Raw genomic sequence first — 18,933 nt, forward strand, 5'->3', positions numbered from 1 at the left:
CTCTGTATTACACAGGAAAGAAATAGCTCTCTGCTGATTAAAATACGTACTTGGGCTTCCTCCTCCTCCTTTCACTTCCCTCTTTCTTAAAGGAAATTAAATAGATGCAAAAAACACACTAAACTCCATAGACCCATTGGAGAAGTTAGAAATGTCATGTTTCAAAGCCACTAAATTATATCCTTTTTGAAAATGACACAAAGTAAAGACAATTTAAGTATAGGTCCTGTCATATATACTAAAGGATATTGGGCAAAAAATATTTGAGGTTAAATACTCTAAACCTATTTGTTCAAGTAGGTTAAATGTTTTCCTGAAATTATCTTTATAAACTTCAACTTTATGTCTGCCACGAGTACTATAAAACCTTGAATGCACAGGTTACACTGGACAGTCAGCCTATTGCATGCATGTGGCTACTGATGTATCCTAAATTTAAAAAAGGGCAAAAAGAACTCTATTATAGTAATACACTCAATAATAAAGACATGGAGGGCCTGGTGTGGTGGCCTAGAGGCTAAAATCCTTTCCCTGAACTTACCAGGATCCCACATGGGCGGTGGTTCTAACCCTGGCAGCCCTGTTTGCCATCCAGCTCCCTGCTTGTGGCCTGGGAAAGCAGTTGAGGATGGCCCAAAGCCTTGGGACCCTGCACCCACGTGGGAGACCTGGAGGAGGTTCCTGGCTCCTGGCTTCAGATCGGTGTAGCTTGGGCCATTGCAGCCACCTGGGCAATGAATCATCAGACGGAAGATCTTCTCTGTCTCTTCTTCTCTCTCTCTCTCTCTCTCTCTCTCTCTCTCTCTCTCTCTCTCTATATATATATATATATATATATGACTTTGTAATAAAAATAAATCTTTATTTTTTTAAAAGCGATGGAAAACTTAATTTAAAAACTGGGGCAAAGAATCTGAAAGGACATTTTTCCAAAGAGAGAATACAAAATAGAAAGTACATGGAAAAATGCTTAATGTCTTCTGCTCTCTGGGAAACCTATACTCAACCAGGATTTTTTTTTTAAGATTTATTTTATTTTATTTTATTATTGGAAAGTCAGATATACAGAGAGGAGGAGAGACAAAGAGGAAGATCTTCTGTCCAATGATTCACTCCCCAAGTGAGCGCAACAGCCCATGCTGCGCCGATCCGAAGCCAGGAGCCAGGAACTTCCTCCATGTCTCCCATGTGGGTGCAGGGTCCCAAGGTTTTGGGCTGTTTTCGACTGTTTTTCCAGGCCACAAGCAAGGAGCTGGATGGGAAGTGGAGCTGCCAGGATTAGAACCGGCATCCATATGGAATCCTGGAGCGTTCCAGGCAAGGACTTTAGCCTCTAGGCCAGCGCACCAGGCCCCCAAGCAGGATTCTTACATAGCAGCTATTTTGTGCCTTGGTATACTCACATTCGGTATCTGACTGTGAGGGTTCAAGTCCTGACCATTCTGCTTCTTAACTTAGTTCCTGCAAATCCACATCCTAGGAGGTAGCAGATGATGCCTAAGGGCTTCAGCCCCGGCCACCCATGTGGGAGACCTGACTCGGTCCTGGCTCCTGGCTTGGTCCAACCCTGGCTGTTGAGGGCAACTGAGGAGTGAATCAGCAGAAGGAAGACCTCTGACTGCCTATCAAACAGTAGCCGCAGCAGTAATAGTAGTAATAATAAATCCCAGATGACACCACTTCCCACCCACTACACGGATGCTGGCAGGGATCTGGATACACTGTAATCTCCAGCACCGGTACAGTCACCTAAGAATCCAGCAGTGTCTCAAAAAGGTGACTCCAAAATGCCACTTTTAGGAATATACCTGAGATTCTCAAAACATTCATGGGAAATGTGTATTCTGGAATCATGGATTGTGAATTTTTTCTGTAGCAAAATAAAGTTCTCGTTTCATCCCTTTCCCTATCAACTTTTAGAAGTATTCTCATAGGGCAAGTGCGGTGACTTAACAGGCTAATTCTCTGCATTGTAGTGTCGGCATTCCATATAGGCACTGGTTCTAGTCCTGGCTGCTCCATTTCCAATTCAATTCCATGCTTACGGCCTGGGGAAGCAGTGGAGGATGACTCAGCTCCTTGGGCACCTGCATCCGTATCGGAGACCCGGAAGAGGCTCCTGTCTTTAGATCTGCTCAGCTCTGGCTATTGCGGCCATTTAGAGAGTGAACCAATGGATGGAAGATCTGTCTCTCTTTTCAAATAATTTATTTTGAAAAAGAAATACTCTTACATATCCAGACAAAATCTTGTGTACAAATTGTTCCAGCAGTGTGACTCCTAAAGACCAAAGAGTCAGAAAACAGCAACAAATGACAACTCTGAGCTGATGAATGAACAGATGAAACGTCAGTCAGCAACAAGTGAGCACAAAGAGCAAACAGGCCACAACATGGCTGAACCCTGAAAACACGAAGGAAGCCAGGTGACAAAGACACAATCAAAACAAGAAGGGCCGAGTACTGGCACATTTAGGGGGGCAGAACTCAGATCAGCGACTGCCTAGGCCTGGGGGAGAGGGAAGAAATGGGAGCTGACAACCAGAGAAGGCAGGACTGGTTTTCAAAACAAAGAAAATGTTCTAGAATGGAGGTGATAGAGGCATAACCCTGTGAGCGTATTAATTCATGCACTTTTCTCAATGGAATGAGTCATATACTTGAAGTGAGTGGATTGTATGGGATGTGATAACTCCATTAACTGGTGTTTGAATAAAAGCCCAGAATTTCTAGTCCATTACCTTTGCAGGAATTTCTGGAAGATGCGCCGATAGGCGTAACCCGCTCTTCTCACACGGATGTTCTCCTTCAGACCCAAATATTCCACTTGATGCTTTACCCTGGAAAGAAGTACGTGCAATCTCAGCATTTCTAGGCAGCCCCTTCAACCCCTCCCCAGTCTCATCAGCCATCTCCCAGAATTCCGATTCCAAGCTGCAGAGAAACACTTCAGCAAGGGCTCTACTTTGCAGTGTCTCGACACTGAAATCACCTCTCACACCTAGACTGATAATTCAGAAATATTTTACTATGAAATGCAAGTATAAGCCGGTATATTACAGATCTGTTTCAAGGAACAGTGAAACAAAAACTCATACACACCTCTCACCCAGATTATGAACAACAACACTGGTTTTTCACAAAACTAAAGGTAAGAACTTCTAAATGTTTGAATTAAATATTTGGAGAGCTGTTTTCGCTCTTGAATGATGAATTTAATATCAATTCTAGACTTGATGAGCTTATCTGTCTAGGTTTTTCTAACAAGTTGAACAAGGTGGATTCAAGATTGCTCGTTTTAAATACCTAAGTTAACAATAGTCCAAAATATGCCTGAGGTATAATTTTAGTTGCTTTTTTAACAGTAAAAATCTGGTCAACTATTTTTGGAAGGTGGACTCAGAGCTATCCTGGATTGATGCTCCCCTATACTGGGGAGCTCCTATAGGGAAGGGAAGCCACGGACCCCAGCCCTTGGAGATGCTTGTTTATTGGCCTGGTAGGTACCTGCAGGTGCACCCTGAGAGGCAATTATTTGCAGAGGACAGCACCCTGGACTCCTGCTCTGGTGTGACGGATCAGTCCTGTGCCGGCTATCAGCAGACACTTAGAAATACGGCGTTTGAAGACAGTAAGAAATATCAAGCTGGTTGTACATCGTTCTGTGGTTAATGGAGTCCCTCATGTTCTCTGCATAGTGCCCCCCGGGGCTGCCTGCACCAAGAACAGTCCTGGGATACAGGCCCCTCCCCATCTTCATTCCAGTCCCACACAGGCTCCTGACAGCTGTCTCCCTAGCAAGGATTCAGCTGCATTGCATTGATGGCTACCACACACGAGTCACACAGTTTCCATACAAGGTGCAGAACAGGACAAAGCTATGATTCCTGCTAGAGACACCCAAAGCACAGCGATAAACACCAGGTTCTGTACCTGGGTTTTGCATGTACTCCCAGGCTCCGCCACACTGTAACCCTTCTTCGACTTAAATTCTGAGGTTCTAGTTAGGTACCTCTCTGTCAGGTATTTAACTTTTTGGCATGAATAATATAAAGCTGTTAGTCTAATATCCTTCCAGTTACAACACATGAACCAGAACAGAAGGCTGGACAAAGAAATGGATCTTCACGGTCAGAGGATTTGTAGGAACCAAGAACGATGTCCTAAATTTGCCAGGTGCAGAGGAAGACAGGTCAGAGGGTCCCATGAAAGTAAAAGTGCCAGGAAAGCCCTGTGGCTTAGGAAGGGGGGCGAGGAGAGCTCAAAGAAGAGGTGGAGATGTTGAGCCTGACTGGTCTTATCTGAGCCATCAGCCAGAGAGGCTGACCCCTTTAAGATAATGAACTTTTTATGTCTTCATAATCAATACCCACTTTCCTGCAGTACGACAGACAGGTCATCAGGTAGATGAAACAGAAGATAGATAGGTCAGGGAGGCAAGGAGGTTGACAGCTAGCGAACCAAAGGAGAAGGTATCTGATTCAGTAAACAAAACTCCCCACTGGCCTTTTCCTTACAGTAAGAAGAATAAACACAAGGATGCCCATCTCAGATATTGGCTCATTTCAAGATCCTTTTCACAGACATTGGTTTCACTCTAAGCTTCGAGGCAGGGGATGTATCACCCACTGATTCAAGAATAAATTTCATTTCCCATGAATCACATAAGGAAGAATATTCCCTGTGTCAAAATACTGTTTCATTCATTCTAACTTTCACCATCAGGAAATTTAACACAAGTTTCCTTGTCTAGGATGCTCACAAACCCTGTACCATACAAAAGCTCACATCATCAGAGCATCCGAGTTAACTTCTGTGTCTGCCTGGCCAGACAGGCCTTGCCGTTCCCTTGGTCGTGTCATCTTTGTCTTTTGAGGGAAGTCCTCTCTCAAGATCATCCTGGGCCTTAAACTCACAGAAGTCAAGGCCTGAGATCTCCCAGAGGGCAAGTGGGCATCTAAGACAAGCCACGAGGCAGGAAGTAAAAACAAACAAACAAACAACAACAAAACCACACTGACAACAGGAACAGAAAAAAACCCTACGGTGGATCAACTTGTGGACTGAATAATCCTGTTCCCCCAAACCCGTGACTGAGCATCTAACGCCTGCCAGGGAGGCACACTGTCCTTTCACGGTCCCAGTGCTGCCCATTCACAGATGGAGAGAAAGCTTCCATCTCAGAGAAAACCTGAACCAGGATTAGGGTTCGGGACCCATCAGCAAGCAACCTTACCGGCAACATCAATCATCACTTGACCCACTAACACTTGAACTTAACTCTCTTGTACACAAATGCATGTCATGTTCTCTGCAATTCAAATAATAGGAGCAAAAAAATCTAAATCAGGAACACAAGGGGAAATCCTGTGAGAATTTCCCGAGTAAATCTACTGGCTTAATGTCTCCCTTGTTGATGTTGCAATGAATCAGCTTGCATTTTATGAAAAGGGATCATCAGTGTTGGGGAACTTCTAAAACAGGAGCTGCAGGAAAATTCGCTTTGAGAGGGGCTTTCCACTGAGGAAGCTATTTGGGGTAGAGGAGGATACGTTGTGGGTATTGCATTTGTACAGCGAGATGTTCTCAAGTCAGATGGTTTGCTGGGAAGAGTCGGAGAAGGGGCGATGGATGGATTTTGAAATTGGGGAGGGAAGGCTAAGGCACTGCTTAGCAATACTTCTGTTCCTAAGACTCTCACAATTTGCTTCTGAGGTTCCCCAGGACAGCACCCTTCTACTGGAGGGTGGAAACCCAGGTGTTCAGGAGGTGCATGAGTGGACATTTCTAATGGGAGTGTTGGGGAGCAGAGCGGAAGTGCTCATTCGTGGAAGGAATACTGCTCTGGAGTGAACTGAGTCTACAGAGGAAAAGAATAAAGACTAAGGAGACAAGGAGTCCTATTTAGGACTAGCATCAGTACGTGTCTTCCAAAATCCAGTCCAGGCCCTTGCCTTCCAAGATCTGTGGTTCTCAAAGTGTGATGTGTATGGACCACTATCACCATCAGCACCTGTATTGCATGGAGATACATATACAATCTTCCTCAGTCTACCTCAGATGCACTGAGGCAGAAATGCTGAGAGGAGGACCTGGAAATCTCAACAAGTCCTCCAAAGTTATCTCAAGGTTGAGAACCAAAGTGGAAGGATCCAAAAGTCATTCTATATCTTCAAGTGGAAGTAATGTCAGTTCTGCTACCTACTTGCTGTCAAAGAAGTGTGTCTATCATTTAGAAAGGAGGACAAATAAAGGATTACCAGAAAAGCGCGCAAAAGGGGGAACAGCTGGAATCTAGGTGCAAGTCGCATCACAGGAGGACCCGGGAGTGGTGGTCAGCCCCTGGAAGAGGACAGTCAGGGAAACGAGCTGCCTGTCTGGACCCAGCAGGAGAGCTAAGGAGTGGGAAAGTACGAAGAAGCCTTCATAGAGTGGGCAAGAGAACCATGGTGACCATGAGAGCAACCCAGAAAAGGGCAGTGCACAGTTGTGAAAGTTGGACTGACCACCTTAGCAAATGTGAGCTCCTCCTCAGAGTCCAGGAATCAGTAACAGAGAGCGTTATGGGAGGAATCTCAGATGAGAAGAAATGGGACAATTCCAGTGGTATAACGGAAAAGATGCCTTACAAATAGCAGTCAGTAGATGAGATGACCCAGAGGGAAGCACCTGACATCCAAACTCCAAAACTTCTTTTTTCTTTATATGTGGGGTGATGGGGGAAGGTGAGCATGTGTCTGTGAAAGACGTGGGGTGGGGGTGGGGGGAAATCAACACAATCAACACAAATAGAGCTGCCATCCGCTGGTTCACTCCCCAAATGCCTGCACCAGCTGGGGCAGAGCCAGGGTGACGCCAGGAGGCTGCAACTCAATCTGGGTGTCCCACACGGGTGATGGGCCGTCACCCGCTGCCTCGGAGGGTCTGCAATGACAGGGAGCTGGATCAGACATAGAGTCAGGACTCAAACCCAGTCACTCAGCTATGGGATGGAAAGGTCCTGACATATTAAGCACTAGGCCGCATGGTTGCCCTTGCTGCAGCTAGCCTTCTTCAGAGGAGGAAACAGATGGCACTATGAATTACTAGGCTTAGAGAAGAACCTTCAGGTACTAAATGACTATGAAGGATTCATTACCTCTTGTAATGGTTGATAAAGATCCCGCTGGCAGGATGGGAAATGGATCTACACACGTCTCGTAGGAGGTCATTAATTTTAATCCTAGTCTTCCCATTGAAGTTAAGCCTTGATTTACTCTCTTGGTACCTAACAGGGACTATTTTCTTGCTCTATGAGAAAAGAGGCTGCGGTGTAGGAGGCTGATACCCTGGGATCTGACCACCTGCTGAGGTAACGACCAGTGCTACCTTTCACAGCTGAGGTCACCGAGCATGGAAGCTCTCCCCAGCCCCGTTTTCTTGATTCCAATGCACATCAAGGTCAAAGTCCATAGGCATGTGCATTCCCCCAAACACCTTCATTCATCAGCTTCCAATTTCTCAACTCCACACCACCACCAGTCTGCCTAAGCCAATGGCCCGCAGCACTACTGGCAGGAAGGCCCACAGACATGGGCTTCCTCACAGGTCAGCGCACAGAGGGGTCACTGGACGAGCTCTACCAGCATCTTCTTGGCTTCATACCTCTCACTTGGTCTCCCCGCTCTTCTGCACACACTTGGGAGGAATGGCATCACCCCCAGTATGTCCCCTGGCTCTTCATGAGCTCCTGCAAGGGACAGCCTTTCTGCCAGCACATTCCTGCTGGCCCCAAGCTGAGCACATGCGCTAAGCACTCTAGCCACATCCTGTGGGTGCTGACCCAGAGTTAAGCCCACCAAGAACGCCTACACAGAGCCTCAAACTAACTCTAAATCCATCCCAACTTGCAGTGTTAGGGTTTTGTCTTGTTATTTCCATCTGCCCCCAGACTAGCCAAAATCAACATTATAAATTGCTAATTCAGAGCTGAGTGGTGATGCTAACATTTTAGCAAAAGATGGACACAAACATACAGGCTTTGACCTCTCCCCTCAAAAAATGTTAGTACCTCTGTTTTTGAGAAAAAACAGTATACATGGGTGTGTATCTAACATCTGAACCAAATGTGGCAAAACGTTAAGAATTAAAACTAATAATAATAAAAAGCAAGCTAAGGCACAAGGACACACTCAATACATCAGACAACAGAAAATGCTCCTGTTTGTGGCCGAGAATGACAGCTGCTGGGCAGAGGCTGCAGCCAGGCCCACTGTGGCCAGTCTCCACCTCCCACCTGCCGGCTGCACCCTACCTGCTTTCCTCCCAGTCCTTGGGCTTCTTGGTCTCGTTGGGTTTTATGCAGCGAATGTAGTGAGGTGTGCATTTCATCAGGGTGTTCACAAGGTCATTGGCTTGTTTCTAGGAAGGAAGAAAAACATTATTTAGAAACTTAGAACTTTTCTCAAATGCAGAACCACTTTCAAGGGAGACTTGTGAAACTCCAGCCTGGGAGTAGACAGCTGCAAATCAATCTTCATGTCAACTTTTTCATCAAGATTCAGTCAGGTCTACTAAACTTTAAGACTCTGCTTACTTTTACAACAATTTTATCACTCATAAATAGGCTTGAAATATGATCTTTGGAAGCAAATAGGCTTTTTCTTAAACACAGGTAATAAAATAAAAGCTCAGTAAATCTACACATAAAATTCCTTTCATGTGGTATGAGGAGGCATGCCAATGATTTATTTATTTGTACTCATTTGAAAAGGCAGAAGGGTGGGTGGGGAAAAGGAGAGGGAAGAAGGGAGGAGAGAAGGACCACCCACCCACTGACTGGGCCAGGCTGAAAGCGGAAGCAGAGAATTCAACCCTGCTTTCCAAAAGGGATGGCACAGGACAAAGTACTTCTTAGAGAAAGAGATATCTTCCATCCACTGGTTCACTCCTCAAATGGTTGCAATGACTGGGGCTGGGCCAGCTTAAAGCCAGGGAGCCTGGTACTCCATCTAAGTCTCCCACATGGATGGCGGGGTCCCAATCCGAATACCTGGGCCATCTTCTGATGGTTTCCCAGGTGCATCTGCACAGAGCTGTATCAGAAGCAGAGCAGCCAGGACTTAAAACGACATTCTCATAAGGGGTGCCAATGTTGCAAGTGGTGGCTTAGTTAGCTATGCTGCTATAATGGCCCTGGGACCCACGTGCTTAAGCCATCATCTGATGCCCCCAGGGTGTGTTTTAGCAAGAACCTAAAAATAGAAACGGTGCCAGTACCCAAACCTAGGGACTCTGACTTGGGGTGTGGCCATCCCAAGCAGTCACCTGTCTACTTTTGATGTGTCATTTCACTCTTCTTCCTCAACATGTCCTGCTACAAACTTGTGGACTCCGCTCACTTTTTACACTTGACTCTCCTTTCCAAGCCTGAAATATGCCCTAAGAAACCATCTACTATTGCCTAAAGGCATGGGGTACCCAGTATGAAACTGGGTTCAAGCAGAAAAAGCACTCTGCTTCCTCCGCAAAAGTAAACCTGGAATTTCAAGTCATGAGAATCTCACACTTGCTTCAAAAACACGGGAGCCAAGCCCGCAGCAGCATTCCCGGCACACAGCAGAGCACGCCCACTGTGCCCACGGATGCCGCACATGTGTGGACTCTACTTCCAAGGAAGTCAGCGTGAAGGGAGAGAAACCTCGAAAAGAAAATAGCAGACAGGGATCTCCCAAGCCAGAAACCATTACCGAGTCAGCAGAAGGGATTTGCTTCCAATAGAGAAATCTCTCTCAATTAGGGCTTTGCTGTTTGCAAGGCTTTGGGAAATCTGAAACCCTTGAGAAAAAGCTACTGGGCAGAGTCGGTGCAAGATGTTCCCTGGTGACTTGAGTCCTGTCTAGATGCACAGAGAGCAGCGTTCTTCACAGGGCCTGAAGCCGAGAGATTGCTGCAGAGGTGCCATGACCGAAGTGAAGGACTCTGATGAAAAACGCACAGTGCCTCTTGGACGATGCAGCATGCACGCAAGCTGAGCCTAACGCTCTTGGCCACATGGAAGATCAAGGTGGAGAGGGGTGCAGAAGCACTTTAACAAAGTTTTTTTTTTTTTTAAAGTTCCCAAACTCCTAGTAGTTTTTCAACTTAAATTTGTAGATTTTACTTCACTACTCAATTCAAAATTTCGATCTCTTCTGCTCCAAGCTTTTAACAGGATATCTTATTTTCATCTCAGCATATAAAAACATGTGGTCATGAAGCAGTAACTAGATGTGACCCTCACTCCAGGCAGGAAGCAGCCCATGAGTTAGACTAGAAAGGTATCAGGGAAAGTGAGAAAAAGTTTAGGATGAGGCCACTCACTTAAACATAAATAATCAGAGGGTCACAGGGAGGGAGGGAGAGATATGAAAAGATGATGGGACTGCTCACTCCCCGAAACTCCTGCCAGCACCCAACTTTAGCCAGGAGCTAAGAACCCAGTCCAGGTCTCACACGGGTGGCAGGAACCAGTGTCTTCCCTATCACAGCTGCTTCCGAGGGCCTGAATAAGCAGGGGGCTGGCGACGGAGTCAGGGCCATCCTCAGAGCGTCGTGACATCTAGGCCAAACACCTGTCCTGAAACATCTCCACTCCATCTTCTACACAGATGACTAGCAGGCCTGCATTGGGGTCTTGGCTCTGTTCTCTGCAAGCTACGATACAAATCACTGCATTTCTTTGAGCTTACGTCTCTCCATCCATCTACTAAGTAGTTGAACTAGAAAACTTCTAATATCTTTTTACAAGATGTATGTGAAAGACAAAGGGTGGTCCCACCTGCGGGCTCACACCTCAAATGCCCACAATTACTGGGACTGGTTGGCAGCCAAAGCTGGGAGCCAGATATTCAATCCAGATTGCCCAAGCAGGTGGCAGAAACCCAACGACTTGAACCATGATTGCTGCCTCCCAGCCTCAGCATAGGCAGAAAGCTAGAGCTTAGCCCCAAACCCAGCTGCTCTGATGTGGGCGGTGTGTGTCCTAACCAACAGGCCTGATGCCCACTGCCCAGGACCACAACCTAGGGTTGGAATAGCTGATCAAGAATAAGGCAAGAAAAGCTTGATGCCTGCAGTTCCTCTGATGCAGCCTCAGTTAGATACCGCAGCAACTGCACGCCTTTTCCCGGGACTGCCATTCTTGTGCTCTAAATTTAACACAACAGCCTTCCACTCACAATAATATAGAATTTACAGATGTCTCAAAATCGAGTGTTAATAAGATGTAATATGCTTTAATTTATAATCAATTAATCAATAAATTATAACCAAAAAGAACAGTATTACATTCAACATAATACCCATCAGCAGTGTTTCTAAACATATTTAACAGCAATATACATTTTGTTGTTCTTTCAGGGAACTGAGGGTTTCTTCAAAAGCTTATACCTCATGGCTGTCGTGGTGGCACAGCACACTAGGTCTCTGCCTGCAGTGCCAGCATGCCATATAGGTGTTGGTTTGAGTCCCAGAGGCTCCACTTCTCATGCAACTCCCTGCTTATGGCCTGGAAAAGTAGCAGGGGATGCTCCTGCTCCTACGTGGCAAACTAGGAAAGAAGTCCCTGCTCCCTGGCTTTGGATCAGCTCAGCTCTGGCCATTGTGGCCAACTGGGAAATGAACCAGTATCTGGAAGATCTCTTTCTCTGTAACTCTGCTTTCTACTAAAAAGGAATAATTTTTTTTTTTTGCTTTACAGATATTATTTATTCTAAATTTACAGTGCATTCTTTTTTTTTTTTTTACATTTTAAAAATTTTGAATTTTATGATAGGATTCTACAGGGTCTGGGATTTCCACCCCTTCAAGTTCCCATTCCCTGACTGATTTTCCCCATATTATTACAATAGTATAGTCCTTCATAAGCAGTCATAAGTCCATCAGTCTGTTATTTAAGTGTGCCCCAACATTGCTGGTACAATGTCAGACAGTCCATCATCCCATTGTCTAGATGTCCAACAGTTTCACTGGGAGTCCATCTTTGATTTGGAAGTAGGGATACATACTGCATTGCATCTTCACATCTGAATATAATAGTCTCTGAAATAAATCTTTATTTTAAAAAAAAAGACTTACACCTCAGAGATAATATTAAGCTAATGCTTAGAGACACCTGCAAAATACGATGGAAACAGTGGACATAGAAGAGATGAGAGACTGGGTTGGAGCTGTGCTTCCCTAAGAGGTGTCTTAGTAAGAACACACAGAACAAGGGGATCACTGCAGTGTTGGAGGGAGACCTACCAGGCATAGGTGGGCTACACAATCCAGAGAGGTGTGATGGAGGCGTGAGAGAGTGCAGTAAGATCCCCTTGGGTAAGCTGGCTGGCTTCAGGAGGCGCTCCCTGCACGACAGCCGAGATCTGTAATCCTAAACACTCGGAGGTCCACCCAGAAGAGTGGCAACCTCGGACACTCAGCTAGCCAAGAACTAGAACGGCAAGCAATGGGTCCAGCCCCAGGATGAGGAGAGAAATGCCTCTATTCCCACTCTCCATTCCACAGGGAGGAAGCCACACCACTTGGAGATGAGTCATGGTCGTGTTGACGATCCAGGCCACTTGGATCCAAACGTGACAGTCTCATGACCGCTCTCTGCAGCCTAGAGTGAGTCCCTACCCAGGACCTCGCAGTAAAGGCATGAGTCAGAAAACTCACACGGAAGCTGAGACCTCAGACTTTGGGAGAATTTTGTCTGCTTTCTGCCCCATTGGTCCTAGCTCAGCAATCATCCCGGATATCTCACTACCCGAGTTTAGGGGACTTAACGCCGCTGAAATGTGAAGGGCTCTACACTCCAGCCAAAAACTCGGCTTGCACCCAACTTCCTGCATCAGACCAGAAGGTTCCTCTTGCACATCTGATGGAATGAGATCTTACTAGCTGTTTAGTCCAGCTGGTGCTTCTGCCCAGAGCAAGCTCACCATGGGCTGGAGGGCAGGAGATGCTTAGAGAAGAGTGAGCCAGTGAGCAGAACAGACAAGAACACCAGGGTGAGGCTTGGGTCATTCCGGAGGGCATCGTAAGTGAATGTGGGGGGAATGCACAATCTGGGTGGGGAACCAGGTATCTAAAAGACTTCTGATGCCCATCAAGACTGAATCAAAGATGAACAAGCACAGGGCAGGGAGGGGAGAAGCGGCCAGACTGCGAGGGGCTAATGTACACTTGTGCTGAGCGTGCTTCAGACACTGAGGTTAAATGCCTGCGATGCATTATTGCAGTTAGTCATCACAGCCTTCCCTTGAGATAAGTACTAAGACCTCGGTCTTACAGATGAACAAAAGCAGCACTGAGAGTTCAACTCACTGGCTTTCAGGCAGCTTATAAAAAGCTGAGCTGGGTTGCTGACACAGGTGCTCAAAACCAAAGCCCTCTACTGCCAACTATTTGACATTCTCTTTGATGGCAACATTCAGAAACTTCGATTAGTAGTATGCAGAAAACATTCTTGGGACTGGCATTTGGTCTAGTGATTACAATACTGGTTAGGAATGTTAGAGGGACTGGCACTGTGGCATACTGGTAAAGCCACTGCCTGGAGCACCAATGTTCTGCACAGGTACTAATTGGAGTCCTGGCTGCCCTACTTGCAATCCAGTTTCCTGCTAACAGTCTGGGAAAGCCATGGAGGATGGCCCAAGTGCCTGGGACCTTACACCCACGTGGGAGTCCCAGAAGAAGCTTTTGGTTCCTGGATTTGGCCTGGTTCAGCTTCATCAGTTGTGGCTATTTAGGGAAATGAACCAGCAGACAGAAGATCCCTGCCCCTTTCTTCCCCATCCTCTCCATAACTTTAAAATAAATAAGTCTAAAAGAATTCTATCAGCATGTCTGGGTTGCATTCCTGGCCCCACTGTGGATTCCATCTTCCTGCCAGTGCAGGCCCTGGAAATCAGAGGTGATGGCTCATTCAGTTGGAAATCAACTACCCAAGTGGGGGACCTGGGTTGGGTTTGGGTTCTGAGTTCAGCTTCATCTGTTGCAAGCATGCAGGAAGTGAACTACTGGATGAGGGTTCTACTTCTTAAAATATACAAATTTAAAAATGAGTTCATCTCCCCAAATGCCCACAATATCCAAGACTGGGTCAATCAAAGCCAGGAGTTGAGAATTCACTCAGGGTCTCCCTCATGGGTGGGGTGGCAAGGACCTAACTCCTCGAGCCATCAACTGCTGCCTACCCAAGGGCATTAGCAGGAGGCTGGACGGGAGGGGGAACAACGAGACTCAACCTGCTGCTCTGATAGGAGAAGACAATGTCCCAAGTGACAGTTTGACCTCACTGTATTACAATGCTGGCACTGATACACATATATTTTTAAACTGGTTTAGTGACTTTCTCAGAGTTACTTGATTAAGTGTACCTCTCGATCCACAGCATAATTAAGGACAATGGACTCTGCTACACAATGACTCAACTAACAGAGCCCTGCCCACAGAGGCCGGGAGAGCGCTGTCAGAAGTTCACGTGACAGTGAGACACCCGAGGTCCAGATGTGTGTGCAATGCACGGCCAGGAGGGGCCTGCCAGACCCTCGGGGGGCGGGGTGCCCCTAGCACCACTGGAAGACTAAGTAGCATTTCAGGGTAAGAAATGTGCTGTTCTTGGCTAAGCTTTTGGGTCTGGCCTGGAGAGACTGTCATCAACACATAGACTGTGGCTCCAAACCAGGACATTTCTGATAGTTTAACATAAATTGTTCCAGATTCAGTTTCAGCCATTTCCTCTTAGAAAGTAGCTGATCATCATCTGCTGGCTATTAAGCTCCAAGGTAGTTAACATCCATGTGGTCCATCAGTCCAGCCAAGTCAAATTCAGCTTGCATCCTGTGGCTAGTTCACCAGCAGCACTATGACTTTTGGCCCTCTTCTCCAACCACCCCCTTTGCATCTCACTGACCTCATCTTGGCCCGGGGTGCTGTTCCTGACTCTTAAAAAACCCTAGATCGCATAGGAATCTAGAAACTGCCCGAAATAGAACTAACCTTTATTTTGCTTCCGGCAGTAGTTGGGCGCCCTTTCTTGTCAGCTTGCAGATTTTCAGGAAATAAAGACTTTATAAAAGGCCTAGAAAAGGAGAAAGAGAATGGATCAGCAATCTGGAAGTACCTTGGGGGCTAAAATCCTGCTTCTGCAGCATGCAGGGTGGAGCCGAGTGCAGCAACACATCATTTTGGCTACAAAAAGGCCCTGACTCAGTGCAAACCATCAGGATGTGACTTGGTGAAAACAGCAGCAGATGAAAGACACACAGAGGCATAACTCTAACAGAAGCAATTTGGAGTCTAAGCTTGCAAAATCAGGTTTAAACCTTCGCCTTGCAAATGTCCCCACTCCCTGGAATTGAGGCAGCCTCTGCCAATAACACATAATGAGGGAACATTCAGGGCAGGTTTGCTAGGTCTGCCTGGGAGGTGGAGCTCAGGGAACTGTGGGAAGTGACTGGGCTCAATCCAGAGGATGGCTGAGTCTAGAGCAGGGTTTCTGAACCCAGGTATGTGAGTGACATTCATGGCTGAGATTGTTTTATTCATTTTTTTAATTTAGAGGAGGATAATCTTCTACCTACTGGTTCACTGCCCAAGTAGCAGCAATAGCCAGGGCTGAGTGAAGCTGACAGTACTGGCCCAGAACTCCAACCACAGTTCTCGTATGGTTCCAGCCACCCAGGCACTTGCCATCTTCTGCTGCTTTCCCAGTCACATCAGTAGGGAGCTCGACTGAAATGGAACAGGTGGGATTTGAAAAGGCACCCTAAAGGGATGCCAGCACTTCAGGTAGCAATTTAACTTGCTGTGCCACAATGCTGGTCCTAGTAACCTTAAGATTTATCTATTTGAAAATGTTAGAGGTCTTCCACCTGCTGGTTCACTCCCCAAATAGCCACAGTGGCAATAGCTGGCTTAGGCTGAAGTCAGAGGCTTCCCTGAGGTCTGCCACGTGGGTAGCAGTGGCTCAAGGACTTGGACCATCCTCCACTGCTTTCCCAGGCTATTTCCAGTAAGCTGGGTCTGAAGTGGAGCAGCTGGGATGGGAACTAATGCTGACATGGGATACTAGTGTTTTTTACTTGCTCAGGAAAAAAAAACCCTTCTTAATTAGCATTCACCTATTTCAAAGCAGAGAATGAGGTAGAAGGGAAAGAACAGGGAGGCAAGGAGAGGGAAGGCCAGTGGGAGGAGGAGAAATTTTTCATCTACTGGTTCATTCCCCAAACACAACAAGAGCCAGGGTGAAACTGAAGCCAGGAGCTAGAACGACCTAGGTCTTCCATGTGGAGGATAGAGACCCAAGTACTTAAGCCATCACCTGCTGCCTGCTAGGGCATCAACTAGAAGGAATATAAACTTGGGAGTGGTGCCAGAACTCAAACCGCCAACATGCGATATGGCTTCACAACCACCATGCCACATACCAAGTGGCTGGATAATTCTTAGGAGTTGGGACTGGGATCAGGGCAGGAGGACATTCCACATACTGTAGTAGCATTGGTGGCATCTGCTCACTAGATGTCAGCAGCATCCTTGTCCCCCCAGACAATTCTTGGACAAACTGCACATTAGTAACCCCAAGCGGGGCAGTCACAAGTCTAATGCTTTCTCCCTGCTACATATATACACACACGAGCAGTTCTAAATAAGCTGCCTGTGTCCCATAGCAGCCTCACCAGCACACAGGGCAGGAACAGTGACTGCCGTTGTCCCCTTAGTGGCTCTGGCATCTAAAGCACAGCCTAGAACCCAGTAGGTATGCAATACTTGCTAACTGGCCACATGAGTAAATGATTCATATAAGCTGGTGATCTGACTTCTAACCCCAAACTCATTTCCTCTTAAATGACTCTCTAGGCATCTTTAAATTTCCAGGAAGTCTCCCCAGCAATCTATTTCTAACAGGACCAGGCATAATTCTAGATTTTTGTAGCCACTGTGTTTACAGAACAATAAGCCATGTTTGTAGAGGTTGACGTGTAAGCAGTGACAGGGCTTGAATGAGGCAGGAGCTGGACAGTTAAGTCTGCACCTGACTACTGTAAATCCCACACTGGCAGATGCCTGAATTTTATGGCAAAGAACAAACAGATGTGATGTGTTCTGAATGATAAGAAAGCCAATGTCGGGCCCGGCGGGGTGGTCTAGCGGCTAAAGTCCTCCCCTTGAACACACCAGGATCCCATAGGGAGTTGGTTCTAATCCCGGCAGCTCCACTTCCTATCCAGCTCCCTGCTTGTGGCCTGGGAAAGCAGTTGAGGATGGCCCAAAGCCTTGGGACCCTGTACCCACGTGGGAGACCTGGAGGAAGTTCCTGGCTCCTAGCTTTGGATTGGCACAGCATGGGCCATTGTGCTCACTTGGGGAGTAAATCATTGGACAGAGATCTTCCTCTTTGTCTCTCCTCCTCTCTGTATATCTAACTTAAAAAAAACTTAAAAATCTTAAAAAAAAAAAAAAGAAAAGAAGAAAAGAAAGAAAGCCAGTGTCCCCAAAGTGGTGGTATGTGGGCAAGGAAGCACAGAGGTGAGGAGGAGGTTAGGGGAGAGCTCAATGGAGTCGAATGCCTTCAGGACAGGGCTGCAAGGGACCCTGGCTTTGCTTTCGGTGCTGTTAAGCCTTAAGCTTGCTGCAGTTGGTTTAGTTCACTCTGCTGCTAATGGCCCCTTTAGTAAACCAAAAGGGCAGCTCTTCCTTGGAAGCAGCTAGAAAAAATGTTGAGCTCTGAAGGGTTGTGCCACATTGTACTTTGCCTGGCCTGCTCGCATCAACCACGTCTACATTCCCAGGGGCTGAGAAATCTTTGTGGGGAAGAAGGGGAGCAAGGACACAGAGCTGGTTCTGAGAGTGCCAGCCACTTACAAGGGGCTGCCCCCCCATTCCCTACAGACCAGTTTTTGGGAGGGAGGAGCTCTGGGTCATTCCTCCCCTCAGTCTCTCCCGGAGTTCTTGAACCATTTCTTGAATGTCTCAGGGACTCAAGGGTACCTGCGTAAGCCATCGCAGCCAATACCTTGGGTGATATTCCCAGGGCAAAATATGATAGAACCCCATCAAGGGGGCCCCTCAAGGAGCAAGGACTTTTAGGGGCAGAAGGGAGAGACCAAGATAGGAAAAAGGAAGTCAGTTTTGAGAACTCCTACTCTACCCAACAGCCTAAAGGATAAAATACTAACGACTCCATAAACTCAATGCTAACGACCACAGGTTTGTTGTGATATTGGAACTCTCACTGCACGCACAGCCCCTGTCACACAAGGCCAAACACACTTACAGCTCACTGCTCTGCATGAGTTCGATGAGATCCATGAAGAGCACATCACGGTTCCTTTCACAGAAGCCATCCATGTCATAGGATACCTGAGTAGAATGGGAAGAAATATAATTTTATCCCACAATTATGTCACCGGACAACAAAACAAAGGATACTAAGCTGGCCTGGTCTTCTCTGTCAGAATGTGCCCATTTCCAGAGGTAGAATTTGGGATTTCATCAATTGTCACACAAAAGCCGGGGCTGCCTCGGCTGCTGGGGCTACAGATGCTGACACCACCACGCTGGTGAACTCAGAGTGAAACTCCAGCTCTTAAGATCACAGGCCTCTTCTTCAGTGGACCTACAGGGATCTCTAAGCAATGGCAACTTAACTCTTTTCCTACTTTTTAGCTAAGTCAAGAACAAATATGAAGCCCTCCTTGCTCTTTAATAACCCACTGCAAGGAGCCATGGTGTCCAGAAGTTTCGTTTGCCATTCTCCCAGAAGTGGCACCAGAGTTGCTTCAATGTGGCTGGAAATGTATGTTCAGGAACCCTAGTTGACAAGAAGCTGGCTGGGATGAAGGATGAAAATCAATGACTCCCCACAGTTCCCAAGAGCCATGACTTCAACTCGTTTACCTAAGCTCTTCCCCACCACCAA

General features: G+C 46.7%; 1 protein-coding gene across 1 annotated transcript in view; it reads right to left on the reverse strand.

The window, feature by feature from the left end:
• The window catches only part of LOC121168218 (unconventional myosin-Ie), a 193,753-nt gene that overhangs the window by 43,335 nt on the left and 131,485 nt on the right, over nt 1–18,933 (reverse strand). The window contains exons 15-18 of the mRNA XM_040998123.1: nt 18,289–18,374; nt 15,009–15,090; nt 8,293–8,399; nt 2,741–2,839 (exon numbers count right to left, since the gene is read on the reverse strand). Coding sequence (XP_040854057.1) covers nt 2,741–2,839; nt 8,293–8,399; nt 15,009–15,090; nt 18,289–18,374 — 374 coding nt within the window. The remainder of the gene's footprint in view (nt 1–2,740; nt 2,840–8,292; nt 8,400–15,008; nt 15,091–18,288; nt 18,375–18,933) is intronic.

This window comes from Ochotona curzoniae, unplaced genomic scaffold (genome assembly GCF_017591425.1).
Source record: "Ochotona curzoniae isolate NIBS_2020 unplaced genomic scaffold, NIBS_Ocur_1.0 patch78, whole genome shotgun sequence".
Lineage (NCBI taxonomy): Eukaryota > Metazoa > Chordata > Mammalia > Lagomorpha > Ochotonidae > Ochotona > Ochotona curzoniae.